At 38.8% G+C, this 22,694-nt stretch overlaps 7 protein-coding genes across 7 annotated transcripts; 4 read left to right on the top strand and 3 right to left on the bottom strand.

The window, feature by feature from the left end:
- Window positions 1-382: 382 nt before the first annotated feature.
- On the top strand, window positions 383-2,753 carry L201_003529 (uncharacterized protein; the record flags this gene model as incomplete). The annotated part of the gene is made up of 10 exons (XM_066219282.1): window positions 383-523; window positions 610-748; window positions 848-895; window positions 975-1,052; window positions 1,149-1,340; window positions 1,461-1,626; window positions 1,732-1,960; window positions 2,097-2,227; window positions 2,332-2,530; window positions 2,667-2,753. The coding sequence occupies 10 exons, from the start codon at window positions 383-385 to the stop codon at window positions 2,751-2,753; spliced, it is 1,410 nt and encodes a 469-aa protein (XP_066075379.1).
- Window positions 2,754-3,405: 652 nt separating this feature from the next.
- On the top strand, window positions 3,406-4,198 carry L201_003528 (uncharacterized protein; the record flags this gene model as incomplete). Its single annotated transcript, XM_066219281.1, has 4 exons — window positions 3,406-3,598; window positions 3,701-3,834; window positions 3,988-4,036; window positions 4,146-4,198. The coding sequence occupies 4 exons, from the start codon at window positions 3,406-3,408 to the stop codon at window positions 4,196-4,198; spliced, it is 429 nt and encodes a 142-aa protein (XP_066075378.1).
- A 411-nt stretch (window positions 4,199-4,609) lies between these two features.
- L201_003527 (uncharacterized protein) lies at window positions 4,610-5,510 on the bottom strand (the record flags this gene model as incomplete). The annotated part of the gene is made up of 2 exons (XM_066219280.1): window positions 4,610-4,737; window positions 4,832-5,510. 2 exons carry the CDS (start codon window positions 5,508-5,510, stop codon window positions 4,610-4,612), a joined length of 807 nt encoding a protein of 268 aa, XP_066075377.1.
- A 664-nt stretch (window positions 5,511-6,174) lies between these two features.
- L201_003526 (uncharacterized protein) lies at window positions 6,175-9,823 on the bottom strand (the record flags this gene model as incomplete). Its single annotated transcript, XM_066219279.1, has 3 exons — window positions 6,175-7,208; window positions 7,269-9,627; window positions 9,731-9,823. 3 exons carry the CDS (start codon window positions 9,821-9,823, stop codon window positions 6,175-6,177), a joined length of 3,486 nt encoding a protein of 1,161 aa, XP_066075376.1.
- Window positions 9,824-11,843: 2,020 nt separating this feature from the next.
- Window positions 11,844-15,156, top strand: L201_003525 (uncharacterized protein; the record flags this gene model as incomplete). The annotated part of the gene is made up of 15 exons (XM_066219278.1): window positions 11,844-12,172; window positions 12,237-12,308; window positions 12,376-12,394; window positions 12,454-12,488; window positions 12,562-12,762; window positions 12,822-12,915; window positions 12,969-13,014; window positions 13,070-13,096; window positions 13,161-13,226; window positions 13,288-13,359; window positions 13,424-13,733; window positions 13,791-14,141; window positions 14,202-14,396; window positions 14,488-15,045; window positions 15,126-15,156. The coding sequence occupies 15 exons, from the start codon at window positions 11,844-11,846 to the stop codon at window positions 15,154-15,156; spliced, it is 2,406 nt and encodes an 801-aa protein (XP_066075375.1).
- A 212-nt stretch (window positions 15,157-15,368) lies between these two features.
- L201_003524 (uncharacterized protein) lies at window positions 15,369-16,750 on the bottom strand (the record flags this gene model as incomplete). Its single annotated transcript, XM_066219277.1, has 5 exons — window positions 15,369-15,403; window positions 15,524-15,784; window positions 16,038-16,179; window positions 16,300-16,526; window positions 16,660-16,750. The coding sequence occupies 5 exons, from the start codon at window positions 16,748-16,750 to the stop codon at window positions 15,369-15,371; spliced, it is 756 nt and encodes a 251-aa protein (XP_066075374.1).
- A 480-nt stretch (window positions 16,751-17,230) lies between these two features.
- L201_003523 (uncharacterized protein) lies at window positions 17,231-22,378 on the top strand (the record flags this gene model as incomplete). Its single annotated transcript, XM_066219276.1, has 17 exons — window positions 17,231-17,349; window positions 17,423-17,558; window positions 17,702-18,743; window positions 18,859-18,961; window positions 19,014-19,105; window positions 19,164-19,300; window positions 19,365-19,476; window positions 19,531-19,648; window positions 19,704-20,273; window positions 20,352-20,521; window positions 20,610-20,709; window positions 20,761-20,881; window positions 20,938-21,166; window positions 21,234-21,367; window positions 21,429-21,500; window positions 21,564-21,726; window positions 21,786-22,378. 17 exons carry the CDS (start codon window positions 17,231-17,233, stop codon window positions 22,376-22,378), a joined length of 4,011 nt encoding a protein of 1,336 aa, XP_066075373.1.
- Window positions 22,379-22,694: the final 316 nt, after the last annotated feature.

The following is a 22,694-nucleotide window of genomic DNA, read 5'->3' as shown; positions in this document are numbered from 1 at the left end:
AGGTGGTAAATGTAAGCGGATATATTTAACAAATTTGCATTTATTGTAAAAACAAAAAGAGGTCCAACACCATCCTCGCTAGTGGGCTCCTAATTAATGGATCATCAAGAGCAGATGACTTGACTGAAAATTTGTGGGATGTGATGGAAACACGCGAATGTAAACACAATCCCATCTTGTTTGGACATGGGCCTCTGTTCTTTCATTTATTTTCTATCTCTTCCACTTTGATGGAAAACAGCCTACTATAGTTTACTTACCTCTCATAAGCAGCTTGTAAACAAGCCAGACACTTAACAGCTCCTTCGATAACACCTCCGAAGCCTCGTCTCACAGTCTTCCTTTTCTCGAAATAAGGATATCACGAAAAGGCTTGATCATCATGAGATTCAACAAAGCATCAAAGGAAAAGACTGAGGCTGAATTATCCAATTCAAGAAATTCTTCAGATACAGATATTGAAACTGTTAAAACTGATGATGTTTTCGGTACGATAAGTGAAGATGGACCAAATTATCGTAATGTAAGTAATATATATATATATATTTTAAGGTATACAAAAAAGATCTGATGTAACTAATAGTATTCCATTGTCATTTCTCAATGCAGGTCGGATGGTTAGGCACAACGGTACTTCTAATCAAATCACAAATTGGTGTAGGAGTTTTGAGTGTACCTTCAGTTTTATCTGTCTTGGGTATCGTGCCAGGTATAATATGTTTATGGATCATTTCAGGTATTATTTGTTGTAAGTATAATTTCCAAATTACCAAGCATTTCAATATTGCACAAATATCAGCGAAAGGGGAGTTGCGATCTCATCGATGATCATATATTACCTTGACAGATTCCGATTATGTTCTGGGACAATTCAAAAGAAGGCACCCCGAAGTCTGTAAGTAAATGATGCTTTTCAATAGTGAATATACCACAAGCTGGGTGGACATTATGCTGATTGACATGTATTTGTGTAGACGGTATTGACGATGTTGGATATCTATTATTTAGAGGTAAAATAGGTAGAGATGTGATAGCTGTTATGTATTGGCTTTGTGAGTATAACCGTCCGATTATGCTAAAATTGACAGACATACAAGTTTACCATAGAGAGAGAAAGTAGGCTAATTCTATAGAATGTTATGTCACAGTCATGACGTGTGTAGCGGCATCTGGTCTATTAGGTATTTCAATTGGATTAAATGCAATTTCATCTCATGGCACATGTACAGCAGTATTTGTAGCTGTAGCAACAATCGTTACCTTCTTCTTAGCTTGTGTACAAACTTTAGGAAAGATTTCTTGGTTAGGTTGGGTTGGTTTAGTCTCGATCATGAGTGCTTGTAAGTGACGGTCATCTTCATCTTATCATTACTTTAGACCTTCTTCTATTACCTACCGATATCTTTCAGAGACTTCTGTTTATATAGCTAAATGAATCTGTTATATTTTGCATTGAACAGTAATCACTTTGACCATTGCTGTAGGAGTTGAAGACAGACCAGCTACTGCACCTCAAGCACCAGAATCATGGGATAAAAATTTAGTAATTTTTGGTAATCCCACTTTTACAGAAGCCATTACAGCCGTTTCAGCTTTAGTTTTCGCTTTTACCGGTACACCTGCTTTGTAAGTGGTTTTAATATTCCTTCATTAACTTCACATGAACATCTCCTAGATTTATTTTCACACGCAGGACAACTTGTAGATCTGACAAATAAACTTACTATACAGCTTTGGGATTGTATCTGAAATGAGAGACCAAAGAAAATATACAAGATCAATGCTTTTATCTCAAGGTTTCGTCACTTCAGTTGATACTGTAGTAGGTATTGTAGTTTATTATATGTGTGGTCAGTATGTAGCAAGTCCAGCTTTAGGAAGTGCAGGTGGAACAATGAAGAAAATTTGTTATGGTTTAGCTTTACCTGGTTTATTTGTAACTGCAATGATGTTTACTCATGTAAGTGATTTGCCATTCAATGTCTGATTCATATGAAAAATTTCGCTTTCTTCCACAACCTGCTGCAACCCTTCTTCTTCGCCTTCGCTATGTAAATCCAGAGAAGAACAGAAGCTGATATCATCTTTTAATATAGCTGCCAGCTAAATTACTTTTCGTCAGATTACTTCGGGGTTCAAAACATTTGACTAAGAATTCACCTAAACATTATGCTGTGTGGTATAGTTGTGTCCTTGGATGTGTTTTGTTCTCATATGTCATTGCTAGGTAAGTCTAAACCCTCAATATAAATCTCAAGGAAGAATGAAAGGATATCAGATAGAATAGAATTCGCTTATAAATGTTCTATCATTCTGATTGAATTTCAATAGTGCTATTCCAGTATTTGACGGTATCGCTTCACTTGTCGGTGCATTATTCGGTACTGTTTTATGTATACAACTCATGGCTGGAATGTGGTTATATGATAATTGGGAAAAAAGAAAATCTACAACAACTTTATTATATAAATTCCTTTTATTCTGGAATTGTTTCGTCATTGTTTTAGGTTCTTTCTTAATGATTGCAGGTGTAAGTTTTGGCTAATTCCATTAAACCCAACTTTTAATCCTTCTCTCCGTCCGTTTCACCTCTACCTCTATCCTTATCTGTGGCTTCGCAAACCCATATAACAAATAGCTAATAACTTCTCATACCAATTCAATAGACATATGGTGCTGTAATCGATATCAAAGACTCGTACGCCGCAAACAAAGGTGCAAGCGCTTGGTCATGCAGAGACAACTCTTCATAGACGTAATAGAAACGGGCGAATAATGGGATAAAACAATAAAATATTCATGTATCGATAGATAACACAACATGTTTTGGCAGCATGTATCAATTACTGAGCAACAGCTGATACGGCAAGGCTGAATTGCAGATCGAGAGCCACTTCCGTCGTCGGAGTCGTGGTACAGTACAGCGTCATACATGAGAAAGACCATGCGGAGCCGTTAGTATCGCAAACGACGATGACGATGCTCATGATTATGATGATAGTAGGTAAGAGTCAAAATGGGAGGAAGACGATTTGTTTCAGCTCAATTCTTATAACACTACAGATTTATACAGTACTCGTATGGTGAAATCGTACGTGGGTACTCGTAATGCAGCTCGACATCTAACGTGCGTACTTGCAACATGACTTACTGGCCTAGATACGACGCTGAATCGTATATACCCACTCAATGTAGTGATACATGCAATAATTGTTACTCCCTTTATTTCAATATAACCTTCAAACATTCAATTTCTAGCTGTGAGACTACTGCCATTTGATCTCATACATTATTTTTACTGACCCTTTCTCCTAAGTAAATTCCATATTCAATTTGGCTCTAATCTTAGCTCTTCTCAGCGTTACGATATTATTATTACTCGTATATCTCACTTCGTCGATCGACATGTCTGAAGAATTTGATGAGAAGTCTCCTTTGATCAGAAAGGGAGATGAAAGTATTACCAGTAGCTCTGACGGGTATTCCGTATCAACTGCAAGTGTAGTTACTTCTACAACAGATCGTTATGAAGTTGGTGCTTCAGACGTTACACTTGAGAAGAAAATCCCTCATGAGGAAAAAGTCCATTTCACACCTGGTGAGCGCAGGATCGAACTTACATCTTTCTCAACTTCGGTGACATCTTGATCTATAGCATGTGTATGTGCGAACTAAACTGATTTACTCAATTGTAAAATAGATACCGAGCTTGAAGGATGGATGGCATCCGGCTTTTTTGGTGGTAGTGAAATCAGATATATGAGACCGAGAGATTACGATCATAAAGGTAGAAAGTTAATTTCTATGTATCAATTTGGAAGACATGTCTTTAAAGTAAGTTCAAGTTCAATATATCTCATATCATAGTATATTCTCTCACTTATCACGATACTCGAACCTGTAAGCCTGGAGCTGAGTACAAGCAGCCACTGCGTTTCTTTCTTTGCCTCTTCTCTCAAATGACAATTGACTGAAAATCACGTGTAGCATCATAGAGGTATATTTTCAGGCTGGAAACACGTCAAAGTTAAGAAAGGTAAGCTCGCTTTCCCAAAAGTTACAGTACATCACTACAATAGTCAAAGTCGCGAAGGCGATTGAGATAGACTCTTCAGCTGATATGCGCCATGTGTTTCTGCTCTTAGGCTACTCGGTCGATTCCGAGTATTATGACAATGAATGGCCTGAATCAACTTGAATCCATGTACTGGATTGGGTTTGTCAAGATCCGGACCCATAACATATATCCCATGTTCTTCGAGCAGCTCTGTATGAACTGTACTACAGTTTATAATTCCGCACACTTTGTTATGACAGATCATGAACTACTGTAGACTCAATGATCCACAGTGATTTGTCTAAGATAATTCGCTTGACGATATCACTTCATTCATTTTTTGAGTCATCACTACATCAAAATACAATAAATATCGCTCCAATAAAACTAAATCATTTGGAAAGCTTTTTCATAAACACCCTGATCACCGCATCCTTCCCGTTTATCATCAAAAATGGGAATTTGCAAAAGAGATTCGCCACCGCTTGAGCTGTCCAAGAACCAAAAATGTGGATATAGTCAGTCAGCTTGACAAACTATTAACAGGGTTCTCTACTGAAAATGTTTGGTTTTACTCACCATTCCAGTCTGTGATTTTGTGATTTTTCTACTATTTGACCGTTTGATTGGCTCATGAACCCATAAATTGCCGATTTTAGTTTTACTTGTTTTGGCATTTTCTGTTGGATATACAGTATTTTACATCAGCCTCTGTATAGCATTATTGTATCATATGTATACTGCGAGTATCTTGGCGAAATGGTGAAAACTTACCACAATCAATAATCATATATTTTACTCTAACAGTTACAATCCCAAAAACATTTTGGACGATGGTGGCGGTATCAGTAATTAATTCAGTGGGTGAATTGAGATTTTTCCATAAATTTGATTTTGTACTCTTTCTAGAAGAAAGGTTTTCATTGTTCTCTTCTTCTTCTTGATCTCTCTTCTCCTTCTCAAGTCTTATAGCTTCTCTATCTCTTTTTGGAATATAAACGTCTTGAAAAATTACTTTACCTTCCGCATCAATATGTGTAAAATTCATCTTAGTATCTTGATAACAAAAATCACCTTTTGATCTAACGATTAAAAAGCATGTACAATATCTAAAATTAATCTGATAATTATCTTTATCATCATCTTTGTTAATTGATGTAAACCAATTTCTTCTTGTTATATAGTAATATTGATCTTGTCCAAATGGTGGTATTTGAATTTGATTTTCAATTTCATTCGAGACTTGTGGTTCAAGGAATTTTTGTCTTTGTCGTTCTTGATCAACATGAATATTACCTTTTTGATCAATCCAAATTGAAAATCCTAAACAATCTTCAATACCCCATGTATCATCTTTCAAATTTCTCCATCCTTTTGATCCAGTTGGATTGGTAAATCTGATAATACCATGATTATCCATTGATGTAGTTGATACGAGTGGATTATAAATCATTGTGATATTGGAATAAATATCTTAGGTGGTAGTTATTGGGCACTAAATTTAAAGAGGATAATTTAGAATGTGGAAATGAAGAAAGATAGAAGAAAAGAAAGTAAGAAAGAAGAGGATTGCACTCTTCAGTGACTACTATATACATTTGCGTAGAGATATATGTATACCTGCATAATATTCTCTAACCTTAACTTGGTTAGGTTGACTAAATCGATATTTGTGGCGAAAAACGTCGTACTCGTTTTGATGATTCGTATACATTTTTCAGCAGCTTAAGGTTCGAGTTCATCATATCGCATAATATCTTGACTGTCAATGGACCGGAAGTGCCCATACACGATGTGATCAACCAGACAACAAGATTAACTTGCAGAAAGAACTGACAGAATTCATCAAGTCAACATGGATATATCCTACGGCTTTAACGAAAATCCGTTGTTGTCATATCTGACAGGTGGGTGTTGGAAAAACACGTGAACACTATAGATAAGGTAATTTACAATAGTAAATGCATATGCATGTAAGCAATATAAGATATATGTGTTTCTAAGCTAATATAACAAGTACTCCCCCTCTCACACCGCTTTAGGAGGATAATATAATTCATATTATAAGGTTGATGATAATGTATGTAAGATTCTGTGAGCTTCCAGCGTATTATTACTTATAATTCAATGATCGGTCCTGTACAACATTTACAAGAATGTCTATAATCTAATTTCGCCATATTAGTTTCATTATGGTGTTGACTAACTTTACGTTGTTGAGATTCTTTATTTATGAATTTAGGTATATAAACTGTTTTCTCTTTACGTTGTTGATGTTGTTGTTGTTGTTGTGAATGCGATTCATCCAAAGAAGATTTTCCAGTTGTTGTGGGTAAATAGGAAGATATGAAAGATACAGCTGAATTTGTAAATCCTGATGTCGATGAAAATGATGAAGGTGAATTTATCGTATGAACAGTTTCATTTGGATTTGATCTTTCTACTGGTTTTGGCTGCTTTTTCCAAATTGGTTCAGAGATTGATCGTGGTGTAAATTCATTCTGCTCAAAAGTAGATGATATACCATATGTTGATGAAGATAAAGATGATTGATATGGTATTGGCGAAGTTGTATTGACAGTTTCATCATTAGGTAAGACGAAACAAGGTAGGTCCACACCATTATGCGTTTCAGCTTCGTCCGCACTGACGCTTCTCTTCAAGACTGTTGATAGGCCAAAGAACGATTCTCTTTTTTTGGATTTCTCGAGTAGTTGTGATTTGGTAGGAGATGGTTCTTTTGGGAATCCCCATCCTTGCATTCGCGCTAAATTTGGATCGGCAAGAGGTTTTGTTGATATTGATAAAACATGGTTTTCCACTGTAGGAGGAGATGGCTGTTCAATTATAGGATAAAAGGTAGCATCTGCTGAGGCGACGAAGGTCGGAGGTTGATTATTATAATCTGGTTTGGCAGTCAAGGTCAACTCGTCATCTACAAGAACATCTTCGAATTGTTGCTGAGAAGGCCTTTTCAATTCCGCTAATTTGGCAAGAGCATTTTCTTTTGCCTTTCGTTCGACTTCGAGGGATGTCGTCAAATGAAATAACTGCTCTCGCATTTCAGCTATGAGACGCGATTCAGTCGCATGAGAGTCGGATGAGGATCGTTCGGTAGGGACAGAAGAAACGCTTGATAAACGATCACCAACTAAAATAAGAAGAAGTCAGCTAACAAGACAACAGATGTGAGATGGCCAATATAGCTCACGTTTTCTCACTCTCTCCCTTAGTATTGTACTCTCCTTTTTCTCGATATCAAGCTTTTCTTCCAAATTTGCACATCTAATTTTCCATAATTCGACATCTTCCCTTAATGCTTCTCGTTCCATCTCCATTTCTAGTTGAACATCCTTCCATGACATCTTTTCAGCAAGACTATCCCGACTCCCGTGAGTCGGATAATCTTCTTCGTCATCGTCTTCAACGTTATGTTCATCTGGAATTGGTGAAGTCCACATTGCTACCGATTTTGGGGTAGGAGAATTTTCTTCGTCCACTTCATCAAGTTCACCTAATACTCTTCCAAATCCTGTATTATCTATTCCTAGTCCAACGAGAGTCCTTGGTCTAGGACATGGTCGAGCACTTGACCTAGCTGCATTATTACCCCAACCTGAAAATTTGGGACTTCCAGGCGGTGGAGATATTGCTTCTGGTGAAAATACACTTCGACCGTTACCTATCGAAAGATCGTGGGATGAAGAAGAACTATCGTCCTTTTTGTATGAGATAGAACTTCCTCTTGAACCTGGAGCAGCTCTCTTACGAGAAGAAAAGCCCGCAGATTTAGGTGTAGTCATTGATGATGAAGGTGTAGAATGTGTTGAATTGATTTGCAGCGGCTTTGGTCTACCTCGTCCTATTGATCCATATGCTTTAGTAGGCGAGGTCGCCGAAGGGGAAGTGCTTGATTGTCGTGGAAAGGAAAAAGTATGAACTCCATCAACAGATTCTTGACGAGGTGTGGAAGATGATATTGATGATCCTAAACGTAACTCTCGTAGTCTATTTGGCGTTGGTTCAATTTGAAGAGGAGGCAATATGTTGTCCGGTTCATCAGAGAACGTTCTAGCCATGTCAGTTGGTTCTTCATTATCCGCAAAATCACCTTCATCTTCTTCAGATTCATCCACTTCAGCTAAAGCACTAAGTTGTCGATTGATCGAAGGTCTTTTTGCCATAGCAGTCGAGATATCCATACCAAAGTTGACGGTCTCTTCTTTGACGTAATCCTTAGCTAGACCGAACCCAAAGCCTGACCATCGTTCTGTAGGTGATTGCTGCTCATTTGGAGAGCCCCAAGAGAAAGGAGAAGACGACAAAGCGGAAGATGTGGATGTTGTCGATGATGTTAAAGGTGGAAGAGTGAGAGATGAGGGCCTGCTGAAGAAACTGGATCCTGAACCGGAACCGAAGGCTCCAGATAATGGTCGATTAGACGAAGCTACAGAAGAAGTATCTTCATCGTCCAGATCAGGCAGACTAATTTCAGATATCTGCGGCTCCATCACAGGTGACTTTGCAAGTGTTGGACCACCGGTAAGCTTTTCCAAGGCTTTGCGACGTGATTCTTCTCTTTCTTTTTCTGCTTCTGCACCTCGTCCTGAAGGCTCAAATTTCAACCTCTGAGCGGTCACGGGACTAGTCAGCGTAGGTCGATTGGATGATTCGCCAACAGTGCTTGTAGGGGAACAAGGTGAAGAAGGAATACTGTTTGAATGTGGTATACCCAAAGAATTAGGACGAGTGCCGCCTAATTTGAGGTTGGGTAGTGAAATCGAGTTGGACCGAGTGTGAGAATGCCTTTTCCTAGCTGGAGTAGGAGGCGATGACGGTAAGCTTGCAAGACTTGTTCTCGTTGGAGCAGAAGATGTAGGTGAGCCAAATGAGAAGGGCGTAGCTTGAGTCAGAAGAAAACTTGGAGGTCGAGATAGTGGTGTGGATAATCTGTTGAGATTTGGTACAGATGCAGAAGAGGTAGGAGAGGCGAGAGGTGAAGTTGAAGGCATCACTTCAGGAGCAAACAAGGATTGAGACGATTTCAGAGAATGTTGTCGTCTCTTAGGTGGAAAAGTCGATGTTGGTGGTTTAGATCCAAACGAAAAGGTAGATAATCTCGCAGCGACTTCTTCGTGGTTCTCATCAGGTTCTATACTTGGTTCGGGTGGTATATCAGGTGATTCAAGCAAAGGGGTTGCAGGTGTAGTGATGATTTCTTTCGGAGCATCAAATACACCCATTACTGTAGGTCTAGCTAATCCTTGACCTAAAGTCATTCCTGACGGTATGGCAATAGAAGACCTCTGTCGACGATGAGCTTGACTATCTGATCTCTTATGTCGATGCGATGGCTTCGCTGGGGTTTCAAATGCGAAGTCCTGGATATTTTCCTTGCTTGAAGATCGTGAATGCGACTGAGGAAACGAGAATGGCGAATTGATGCTTGCTTCAGTTGTAAGAGGCATCATCTTGGAAGGCGAGGAGGTTTTTGAGGAAGATGAAGATGAAGAGGCGATAGGAGCAGGATCTGAAGTTTCAGATGAGCGAGATGCACGGAACGTGTGTAGCTGTACGTCAGATAGTCATCAGCAGAATGCCCATTTAGGAAGGATACGAAAAAAACGGATGTCTACACCAGGCAAAATACCTTAAATGGCAGCGATAACTCACCTTCTTTCTAGCAGAGGCCAATCTCTGAGCTCTCTTCTCCTCCTCTGATCCAGATGATGAGCTTGAACTAGGTTCGTGAGCTAAAAATGACATCCTAAATATCTAACGTAAATTATAAGAAATCGGTGTAAACAAGGTGAAAGTTGAGTGAAATTTGCAAGATGTACAATAGGGTCCTTTGAATGAAGTTGATTGATGTTTTCTTGCTATTGATTCGTTAAGAGATGTATTCGTTAACGTGGAATTAAGAGACAGGTCGTTAAATGAGCGTGATAGTATTGAATGAATGTAATAGTCGGCGGCGTATAAAGTCGTTAAAGAAGATAAGTGAGAACGTAAATTGACAAGGTGCTGATGGGTATTTGATGAAAAGAAGAGGGGGAGAATTGATGTTGTCTCTTATAAGTGTCCTCTCTCTTCTTCTGTTTGTTTTTGTTGCTTGTCGATGTTTGGCGTTTGAGACAAGACCTTAGCGCAAAGTTAGTGTGTATACACACAAGTAACAAGGATCAAACCCGAATGAACAACAATGATGACAAAGGCCAAAGCGCGTCGGTTGTTCCTAAACAGTTACAGTAAGCGTATAGGTGGACCGTGCTTTACTGTAATGTAGTTGATCTTTCCATATGATTTGATATGATGATGACGACGATACGATGAATTGGATGAAGACGTGTGCTTTGGTTTTATCGGTACCTGTCCCTTCTAAACTCGTCGTCAAGACGTTGTGGTGATTGATGTACGGCTTCAAGCCTTAAAAAGAATGTGATTGAACGAGTTGGTCGAAATGAGAGTGATTCAAGTGTTTGATTGATCTGCAAATGAGCGAATGTGAGACATGAAAAGATATACCAAAGGAAGAGAGATTATAACGTCCAAGCGGTAAGATTAATTGGATGATACTCACTCTTTTTACTTATTGGCAGAAGGACCGGGCGAGAAAGGGTTCTTAGTGCTAAAGTATAACAGATGATGTAACTTAGAGTCGATGACACCTGATTGACGGTGTAGATGATAGTTGGAATTTGAATGTAAAATGTGAAACGCGTGTTTGATTGTTTTTATTGTTGCTGTCCAAAGGACCCTAGTCCTGATGATACTTGCTGCGTGCTATATATCGATTGATCGACTATTTTACTTTGATCACAAGTAGGTACAAAACGATATATCAATAGCACTTAGTCCATTCTTCCAAGAAGTTCAGAGAAAGTAATGTTCATTCATCGCTATCTCAGTTTGTTACGATCAAGCGCTTTGACTTTACACTTTGCGACTTAACAAAAACCACAAAGATTTTGGATAACAAAAAGCGTAAGGTTGCTATTGTTAGGTAAACGGGCAGACGCGTCTGTCTAGATATGGCGAGAGAGGAGTAGAGGCAAAAGCGATTCAACTGGTTGATTTTGATTTTACAACTCTTATTTACCCTGAATATTACGGTAAAATTACTATACCAGGAAGATCAAAATCACAAGTACGAATGAAGATGATTTTCGAGACAGATCAGCGAAATCACGCGTTAGTATAATCTGTAATGTTCTCGCTTCTCAACATATCGCACTAAAGCAGACGATCATCAGCTTGAGGAAAGGAGGGAAGGTTGCCAAGATACGGATCATGTTAGATTTTTAATAGTAGAAATAGAGATTAGGGTGAGTGGTAGTTATTTAACTTGTCGAGCTGACGGTATGTTGATATAGCATAGCTGACATTACCAATATCGTTTATCCCCATCTCTCTTAGAGGAAGCCAAGTGAAGGTGAAGAGGGAGCCGGCTGTTCAGCTCGTTATGCATTATGAGATAACATTCTTAGTAAGCAAATGCAAATGACATAAGCTCAGTCTTCGCAATGTCTCCTCCATCTTACTGATACTTTGTCACTTACATCTTGACATGAAGCTATGACCGGGAATGTTTTGAGAGCTGACGATATTGTCAAGTAAACGAAACTAGTCTGCTCATGAATATGTCACGCACTGCGCCCCTTTGTCGTGTTGTACACTGATATCAACCTTGAATTATCACTTTCTCATATAGATATATAAAGCGACTTCTAGCGCGAGATGATCTTGTTTTCGTTCATATTTTACTTCAATTACATTAAATAATTTTATGACACCTAAGCATAAATGGATCTACATTTATAAAGAATTAGAAATCATACCTCGAAGAATGCGAACCAAGAGATCAAACACACCACAAACACCTACGCCTATACGGCATAACATGTCCACCCCCTCTCATCAACTCGCAAAACATGCTCCTTTGGGAGCTTATCCCACTCCGCAATCGTCTACAAGCATCCCGTCACCAGGGGAAATCTCTCCACCAATTTCCACCAGTACCGAAAGGTCTTCAAAAGATGTCCAACATGAACCCAGCACCAATCACGATGAAATCAAGAATTACCTCGAAGCTCAAGATCAACTAAGAATGCTCTAGTAAGTTGTCAACCCTCAGATTTCGCCCCTTCTGCGCGAACTGATCTCTTCTTGCTTGCTACAGTCCTCTGGAAGATAAAGTACCTTCTGCAAGGATATGTGTTGTAGGTGGACAAAGTTCAGGCAAAAGTAGCGCGTAGATCTTTCCTTGTTTTTGTATCCAATGGGTTGAGTGAGCTGATGTTACTACTGTCCATCTATAGTTTGAGTGCTCTTACTAGAGTAAGCTGATCACATCTACTCTACCCACGATATCTCGTTGATCAGCAGCATTCCGTTAGATTGACTTATATTGTCACATACGTCGAGCTACTTGGTCAGTCACATTGCCCACCCATACTGATAGTACTCCACAACCATTGCTAATATGATCCTCTCCGTTATCGTAGTTGTCGTACTCTCATATCGTCCAGGAGAGGCGGTCTCGCATTCTCCGCAGCTGTTCATATAATTGTCCTTCACTCGGACACCGGTAAAATTCATATCACACCTTTTGCAGAGTCCATCGAAAAGCAAGAGGAAATGAGTGAAATCTGTCACTGGGCTGGAGAAGAAGCACGAAGGGCTGATGGAGGAATAAACATGATCAGGTAACTTTTATAAGCTTTCAATATTATGCTATAAGCTGACCATAAGGATCCTTCATCAGACCGTGGTCAGTTTTGAGGGATATGCCATTAGAAGATAGGACAATAGGTAAAAATGACTGGCCTGAGTTCACTAAGAATGTGGCTGCAATCAATGTTAGTCTTTCTGATCTGCTCTATTCTTTCAGACTTACTAAATGAAACGATAGGTTTCCGGTCCTGGAAGACCAAACTTTGATATAAAAGACCTGCCTGGTAAGCCTCTGCGTATTTGAGCCTTGATTTTATTGCTGACATCCATGCTGTTTAGGTCTTAATGGTCATCCCACTCCAGAAAGCAAGTTGAAGGTCTTAATTCTATCGGCGTGATGCATAAATCGCTAACAGATGTGCCTTTCCAGTGCTTGTGGCAGAAAGCATCTCACAGACACAGAATCTCATTGTTCTATGTCTGACTGCTGATTTACGTAAGTTATTTGTGATCCGACAAGTCAACACACTCAAGACTGATATCTTCGAGTTGAATAGGAGACGCTACGTCGGCTGATCCTGAGATTAAGCTGGCCAAAAAATATGATCCTACCGGCGAAAGAACCATAGGTAGGCAACCTTTTTGGAATATCGATACTACCAGAAGCTGATCTTATGATTTAAACTACCTTAGGGATCATCACCAAAGCCGATGGTATCATTCCGTTGATGGACGAGAATGGATCAACCTGTATGGATTATATTCTCGGTATTGGTCAACATTTCGGAGATTTCGTCCCTCAAGGTCACTGGTGGCCACTTCGACTTCGCTCAACGGAAGAAAGACAGAAAAATATCTCTCTTCAGCAAGTCCGACATAAGGAGATCGAGCTGTTCATGCAAGAGGAGTGGACTAAAGTTCAAAAAAAAGTAGGTAGGAAATTTGGTATCGAAGGCTTAGAGAAGAAATTGGAACAATTGTTTGCAGATAGAGTAAGAGAAACGTAAGTCTGATCTATTTTGAATCTGGATAAAGTAATCTGATGATGGAATGAATATAGTATGATAACGCTTCGAAAGACATTGCGAGAGTTTATGGGTAATCATCACAAGTGGCTCGCCGCCAATCCAACTATCGAAGATCCGGTAGCAGCCTTGCATGACGACATCATATATCAATTCGCAGATTCACTTAAAGATCGAATGTATCGCTCCAATCAATCTGGAAAACTAGTCGATCTACAAACGGAACTAGAAAAGGACATAACGAAAGCTGTGCCGGAATTCCTTCCTTTCATGGAAGATGAAGGTGACCAAGACAGTCATTACCAATCCTTCTGGAAAACTCAAGGTTTTCATGTGGATACAGCAGAAAAGATACCTGTTGATATTCTCTTGCAGAAGATCAAAGAGTAAGTGAATCATATTTCAATTACCGGCTCAGGATGTGGAAAGGCTAAGCGTCAAACTAGGTTCACAAGTCGTAGAAATCCTGATGATATCGATTCGAAAGGTGTCATGCAATTGTTTCAAGAAGATTATGTCAAGCGATGGCACGAAATCGCCTTAAATCATGTGAAATTGCTTTGGGACGAAGTAGACGATTCTTTGTTACAAGTAGCTGGAAAGATATGTAAGGATAATATAGCTTTACGAGATGATATACTGTAAGTCGCCATCTGTTGGAAGATTCTGCCAGAATCGCAAGCGCATACTGTGCACTACAGCTATCTCATTCTGATGTTATCGCAACTTTAGTGAACAACTCGAAAATCTTACAACGAAGAATAAAGCCGAAACCACCGAATTCGTTAAACAGATGACAACTTTATATTCTTCACCTCCATCCGATCTGATTAGCCCTTCTAAATTTCGCCTTGCGAAACTAAAAGAAGAGTCATATAAACATTTCTTAAGTTATCTCAATGCACCATTGGCTATTATACCTTCAGCTTCAGCTAGTACTTCGTCAGCTTCTAGTTCAGCAACTTCATCTCCTACCAGTACAATACCTAGGCTACTTCACGACACAATCATATCTGAAGATCGAATCAAGTGTGCGTCACTCCAAGCAAATATTGGTATTGCTATGATGAGTTGGGCATTGGAATACTCATGTGTCGTAGGCAAGTATGCCCAGCTCAGAGTTTTAGAATATTCCACTAAAGTCATACCTGCCCTTAGAAAAGGGATGGGCTTAGATGAGGTGGTCGAAGTGGTTAAAAAGAGAGCGGGCGACAAATTCGAAAACGATAAGAAAAAAAAGAGGGAAAGGGAGAGAATTATGGGAGAAGTGAAAAAGTTGTCAGAAATTCAGTAAGTTTCCAAAACAATAGATATCCCTAATCCCCACCAGAATGCTGGACAGGATCATACTGATGTAGATACATTTTTAGACTCCATCTTGAGAAAATAGTCGACGTTTAGGAAGATACCGTTCAGAAATTTGAAATCTACGTTACCACAACCAAAAGTATATATTGAGGTTTGTGATACCCATATCGATTCAACTTGATTATGCAAAGAACATCTGGACTTGCATAATACATAAATTTCGTTATGCCAAATGATCATGCATGTATATTTTATGCTCTATATACACGTTAATCCTTCCAAACTAGTAATTCGGATATTTTCCCTTAGTAAGCGGCAGCAGCAATGAGTTTTGTCAATTCTACGGTTAAGCAAAAGGGTCAGATTAGCAAATATCCAAAATTGTATCGGAAAATCCATTCAAGTAATATTGATGTTAGGATGGTTCGTTCTGGGAAAAGTCAAAGAAAAAGGGACTTACGACTAAGTTGAACGTTTTCTTTTACAACACCAGCTTTAACATCATTATCACCATTTTTCGGTACTTTTACATTATCACCTTGAACTTCCCAACCTAAATTTTCTGTTACGTATTGATTAATTTGTGATGAAGATAAGTTTAACCATTTTGATAATTGATTTAAAGAGATTGAAGAGAAACATGATGAAATTGATAATGAAAATTGATATCGTATATCATCGATTGGTGAAGCGTGTTGAGGGAGGTATCGGGTTTTGAGAACTATTATGTGTTTGGTTAAGCACAGAGAAATATTGTGTCAGCTTGATTTCAAACTGATTCTACCATCCTCTGTATGATTTTTCTGACGCTGAAGAAGCGATCATCGGATGATAATGATGAAGATAGTTAGAAGAGGGATAAGTTATAATCAATTCAAAGAGTCTTAGTGAAATAAATTATGTATTTCCAGTGATATCCTATCCGTACATCTGCTGTGACGCCATAATGAATACAAGTGATGAGAGTGACTCACGGTTGTAAGCTTCAGAATTATCATCTAATTCCTTCCAGAATTTAGTGAATTGACAAGTTCTAATCAAGTCATGTAATTGTGTTAATTTTGGCATTAAGATTGTTAATGCTTCATCGTCTGATTCGATATCGTGAAGAATAGCCTATACACGGTGGAAAAAAGAACGAGTAAGCAACGATATCCCCATAATCATACAGAGCTAAAATGATACATTGTGTTTTCATGTATCAAGCTGATTCAAAATGAGAAATCTCCATCTTACAGTAGGTTCTCTTAATAAACCTAAACATAGATTGAAATCTGGTCCATGTACAGTAGAACTCAAAGATTTGATTAAAATATGTACTATGATATCAGGATTTGAATGTTGTGGGTTGAACTGATATAATTTTAATATAGCTAAATTTGCAAATAAATCATATGTTCCTTCTTTAATTTGTGATAATAAGTATTCTTCCATGAATGGTAAATTTGTTGGATTATATCGGTCTGCAGGTAAACATTATTAGCAATTTGATTTTGACGATGGGTAAAATACAAATCTGTATGATATCTGGTCCGCACTGCCATATGAAAGATGGTACAATTATAGATAAAACAGTTTTGAGATTATCAAACTCACCAACACCATGAATCAATTCATGAATAACTTCTGGTCGGGTTGAAGGTGAATGCCAATCGGCCAAATTTTTCTTTGGTACTGCTACTGACATCTTGCTCTTTTGGTGATAATCTAATTTTTGAGAGATGGTATCTAGAAAAGATGTAATGTTTTATGAGCAACTGCCTCGAGCGAACGTTGAAAGTTAATAATATAATATTTCCATCAATTCAGAAACAAAAGAGCTCAAAAGACGGATTCAAGGAAAACGATGATTTCGAGCACGTGGCGTTATCACTTTGGTTTCATATTGGATCCTAAAACCTCTACTTTGAATGAGGAAGGGTAAAGAAATATGCCACATCACCTACTGTTATTACTGTATATTGATATGTTTTACGCACGGGCCCCCTCATTATATTCATTCTGCTTTCTTGCTTTGACTTTTGACGCGTTTCAAGATGACTTGAAGAGAAAGAAAAGCAACCATTATATATTTGATATATGAATTTCATGACCATTGCAATTTATAATAATAATATAGGTTAGATCTCTCACTTGGCTGGCCAGAAACGATGAATCAACAGACAATATGACGACAGTAGAAGCTCCCATAGGAGCTAAAGTGCAAGTAACAGCTGGTATAGGTCATGTAAGATGGACAGGTTCAAATCCAGGATTCGCAGCTGGGAAATGGGTCGGAGTAGAACTGTAGGTTCTGAACACATTCAACTAATCTTTTGATTTGCGAATAGCTGAACATATAAACCCTGTTTGTGAATAGGCTTGATGCGGGAGGAAAGAATGATGGTTCAGTTAAAGGTGAAAGATATTTCGATTGTCAGCCGAATCATGGTGTTTTTGTTAGACCAAGTCAAGTGAAAATATTAGAAATGCCAATTAAGAGTGTGCCATCCACAGTGAGCTATTCATCGGACCTTCTCATCCAGAACCTTTCCACAATTCGATCTGGAAGAAAACGAATGACTCGTCAATCTACCTGCATATTATATTGATGTGCAAATAATGGTTCACTAACTCATACGTAATTACCTTCTCTCAGCCTCGAGGATCCATTTCAAAGGGAACAACGACACCTTCCGTATCGAGACCACCTCCAACACCCACATCTAGATTATCTTCGGCAGGACCATCAAGAGCATCTTCTCCTCAAAAGCCTATTCCCCGCCCCTCAATACCTGCTACTCCTCCTCGTGCAGTCTCACAACCTACTTCAACGCCAGGTCAACCATCAATAAGTAGAAGAGCATCGTCTACTGCTACACCAGCTACTGGAGCAGGTGTTAGTGGCAGGACAAGTGTTACAGGTGGTGTAATCAAAAGACCACCTTCAGTAGCTGGAAGACCTTCAACATCTTTGACAACTAAACTCGAGCTTGAAGACACATCCAAAGATGTCCCTAAACGTACAGGAAACATGTCTCCTCCCCCTCTTCCACCTCCTTCTTCTTTCACAGAACCACGTCAAGCTATCTCACCTATACCACCTCCATCAGCAACATCAGCACAACGAGTCGTCTCTCCCACATCCTCCTTGACACGAACAGCATCAAGACCAAGTTTACCAACAAGATCAATTTCATCAACCCTTTCTCCAGCTTTCGAAATTCCCGATTCTATTGAACAACCACCTACAAGCAAGACAGTAGCAGGAAAAGAGGAAACTCCGTCAAATTCACCAGAAAGAGATAGTGCATTTAGTCAAAAGAGGGAATTAGAAGAATTGAGAATAAAAATTAGGATTTTAGAAAATAGAAAACATGAAGATCAAGAGAAAATCAAAGAGTTAGAAGGTAGAGTGGGCGAAGCTGATGTACTTAGAGCTGCTAGAGTAAAACTGCAAGCTAAATTTCAAGAAATTCAATCGTCTTTAATAACTGCACAAAAATCTTCGAGGGATTTACAATCTGAAAATAATAGATTAGAAATTAAAGCTGCTGAAGCTATGGATCAATTAGAAATGGCTGCTCTAGATAGAGAAGTAGCTGAAGAAAAAGCTGAAACTGCAGAATTGGAAAAGGAGAAATTGAGTGAAAGATTAGAAGAATTAGAAATAGAAGTTGCCGTTTTAAAGGAAGAAAATGGTATGTTCATTGTTCATACTTAAACCTCAAAACCTGTCAGAGTAGTTCAGCTGTCAATCTCGGACACTGCGAGAAGAGTGACAAGCAGCTGATATTTTACATTGCTTGATTTTAGCCGAATATGAAAAACCAATATCAGGATTGGAAGGCGAAAGAACCAGTTTAGCATTTGTACAGCTGGAGAAACATAATGAAAGGCTAAAAGAAGCTCTTATCAGGTCAGCTTAGCGTTAGTCCCCAATGCTGCCATCAGCTGATAATGCTATATAGACTGCGTGATGTTTCAACAGAAGCTGAAAGAGAGCATAAAGCGAAAGTATCTGAATTAGAAAAAGAGCTCACTTCTCAGGAGGATCTGCTTGGTATGTATTTGCTGGTAATGACTTCTAGTCACGTTTCAGCTGATGGTTTTCTGTATAGGCCAATTGGAACTCGCAGAAGCTAAATTATCAAATACTGAAGCTCAAGTTGAGGATTTGAAAATACAGCTTGATGATGCCCTTGGTGCAGAAGATATGCTGGAACAACTGACTGAGCGAAATTTGCAAATGAGCGAGGTGAGCTATCCGTTCGTACTGTACAAGCTATTTCATTACTGACATGACACTTCCTACCGTTTAGCGAATTGAAGAAATGCGGATTACGATTGAAGATCTGGAAGCTCTGAAGGAGCTCAACGACGAATTGGAAGAAAATCACGTCGAGGCAGAAAAGGTGCTGAATGAAGAAATAGGTGAGCTGCTGATACCGCATTGCTTACCTCAGCTAAGCTGACCATATCGTTTAGCATCTTTGACAATTCAGTTGCAGGATGAGCAATCTCGAGCAACCGATGTAGAGACTGTCGTCCTCGATATGGAAGCAACCATCAATCAATTCAGGGAGCTTGTATCCAGTCTGCAGAGGTAAGCTACAGCCAGCGCTTTCCGATGCTTCACAGTCAGCTGAAACTATGAATAGCGAAATCGATACCCTTCGAATGCAACAGGCTACCGTTGAATCTGAAACTGCTTCTACCTCGAAAGAAGCGCAAGCTCTCATGAATCTCAACCTGAAATTACAGTCCACGGCTGTCAAAGCTCAATCCAAGACTGTAGATTTGGAGCTCAAGAAACTTGAAGCTGCTCAACTTGCTGAACATCTAAGGATAATCACTTTATATTTACCTGATGCTTATACGGAAACTGAACTGGATTCAACGACAATCTATCTGTTCTTCAATCGAATTTCATCAAAGGTAGATATGTTAATATCAGTCATTGGTCAAATTCATGGATTACCTACTTCTTTACATTCAGCTTCTTCTGAAGCTTTGGTAGGAGTTTGTGAATTAAAAGGTAAACTTAGACATTTCTCTGAACTGAATAAGAAGTTCTATGGTATAATTAAAAGATGTTCACCTGAAGATTGGTTAAATTACGGTAAACTTTTAAGTGAAGTTGTAGGAGTTGAAAGCAGAGTTGATGGTTGGTTAAATAATGTTAAAAATGATGAATTCAACGAAGGTGATTGTGCAAGGGAATTATCAAGGTAAGTTATTTAAAGGATATTTTTCCAACTTATAATAAAAAGAAATAGTGACTTACATTCATGGCTTTGAATCAACAGTCTAATAGCTCAATTCGATCATTTATCGGAAACTTCATTCAATAGACCACAATTGGATATTGGAGAACAACAATCATCTCTATCATGGAATTTCGATTCTGATTTAGATAATTTCGCAGCTGCTGTTGGATTTGCTAGACAAGCTATTGAAGGATTGACCAAAGAAGATGGTGAGTTCGGCTGTGGACCCTGGGAAATCATCAATTGAGATGACCCATGAAGGAGTGTCAAAGCTGACTAATATGTTCCCTATCTTAGATATCGAAATTGATGTCGAGGATTCATCCCTTGAAGAAGGTGTCTATGAACCTGTTCAGAGAATCTTGGATCTCGTTAGAGGGGTTAAAGTGCCTTCAGCGTAAGTTCAGCTGATGGAGGCGAATTTGGTTGAGCTGACTTTGCCTTTCAGTAAACTTGTTTCTCAAGTTGAGGAAACTGTATTGGCTTCGTCAGCATTCCTACCCGAACTTACGGTAGCACTCGGACATCTAGCAAACAGCGTATCGAATGCTGTGGATTTGGCTGTTCAGGTAAGCTGATACACTTGTTGACGTAATTCCGAGCTGACCTCGCTCACTTCCTGCAGCTCGCTCAACGGATTGGCGCACACGTATCCTCTATTCGGGCATCGAAACAACCACTACGACTATCTGATATCGAGAGATTCCTTGTCGAGATCACAGCGGAGTCATCTGCATCATCAGACGCCCATCCATGGGAATTGATCGCCATGTTTGTCACCAGATTAGGTAATGAATTAGGCGGTATACTTCCTAAAGTCAAAGAAGCTGTCAAGAATGGACAACTAGTCTCGAGTGAGTTGAAGGTCAACTGGGAAATCAGTCTATCAATTTGTCGACTGATGTTCTTCTGCATATATAGTGAATGTTCCTCCACCTTGGCTATCAAGAGTAGCTGCTATTAAAGAAGCTGCTTCTTTCAATGCGGATACCGAAAGAAAAGTCGTCATGCTATCTGAAGAATTGAAGGATATGGTAAGAGAGGTCAAGATAAGAGTAAGTGTAGCTATATCACTGTGTGAAGAATTATAGCTCACTAAAAATTAAATGTACGAAGGACCAAAACCTGCAAGAAGCGGGAGTCAAGGTAGAAACACTTGAAAGACGTCTGGAAGCATCAAGGAAACAAGTCAGTCGACCGTGGTTTTCTACTGCGAAGAGAGCAGAACAGCTAACGAATACTAATCTGTAGGCTGACACTATTATCGAGCTCGAAAACGATGTTGCAAAAGCGAAGAAACAGGAGAAAGTGTATGAAGATGCTATTGGACAGCTTCAATCTGAACAAGATGCCTTGGAAGCTGAAAATGCTAGATTGCGAAAGAGTCAAGGTCAAGGTCACGGCGGAGATAGAGGTAAGCTGCCGAATATATTGATTACTTGGAGGCATTGCCAGCTGACAGAATCTATCTAGGTAATAATCCTACATCTACACCTGGAGGATCGCATATTATTGAACCACTTGTACTAGGTACTTCTTCAGCAGGACTAGAATCATCTCAATTAGCAGAACAAGTTGAAAATCTTAGAAGTGCCGTTAGATTCTTAAGACATGAAAATGCTTTATTGAGATCTAAAGAATTTTACAATGATATACATTGTTTATCTGCATTACAATATACTTCAGAATCAACGTTACCAGAATTGAATATCTCAATTGAAAGACAATCACCAAAATCACCTTCATCAATGAGTTCTTCTTCTTCCTCTTCAGATGAAGAATGGGAAATACCAAAAACACCTACAGATAAATCAATATTAAAACATAAATTAGAAATTGAATCAAAATTATTATTTAAAGAAATTATTGATCATAAAACTATAAATTCGAAAATTATTGATATTTCACAATTTTCTCCAATCTCTTCCACAATCAATACAAATAAATGGATGAAAAGAAAAAATTTACCTGAAAATCAATTATATCTTCAAAGACAAAAAGAGAAATCACTAGAAAGAAGGTTAGAAAGTTTGAAAGATAGATTAAATGGATTACAGAGAAGATAGATAAGATGGGTATGACAACCCATACATATATGTATATATATATATGTATAGACCAAGCTTTACTTTGGAATTCAGATACGATATCTTGTCTCAACATGTGCTCAACTATGCAACAAGTGTTTAAGATCACTAGTTAAGATCACCATTGATCGTTCTCTGCTGCCATCCATAAGGTATTTTGTCCTATGTAGTTCCATGTAGTTCACACTGGCGCTTGATTACCTTAGCAGTCGCGCCTTTTTCATTTATTCCCAGACCACTGACAGTATGTTATCAGATCTGGTACTTCCATCATCTACCCAAAACCTTATGCTTT

Source organism: Kwoniella dendrophila, chromosome 4, assembly GCF_036810415.1.
Source record: "Kwoniella dendrophila CBS 6074 chromosome 4, complete sequence".
Lineage (NCBI taxonomy): Eukaryota > Fungi > Basidiomycota > Tremellomycetes > Tremellales > Cryptococcaceae > Kwoniella > Kwoniella dendrophila.
This window is presented reverse-complemented; position numbering and strand designations above follow the sequence as displayed.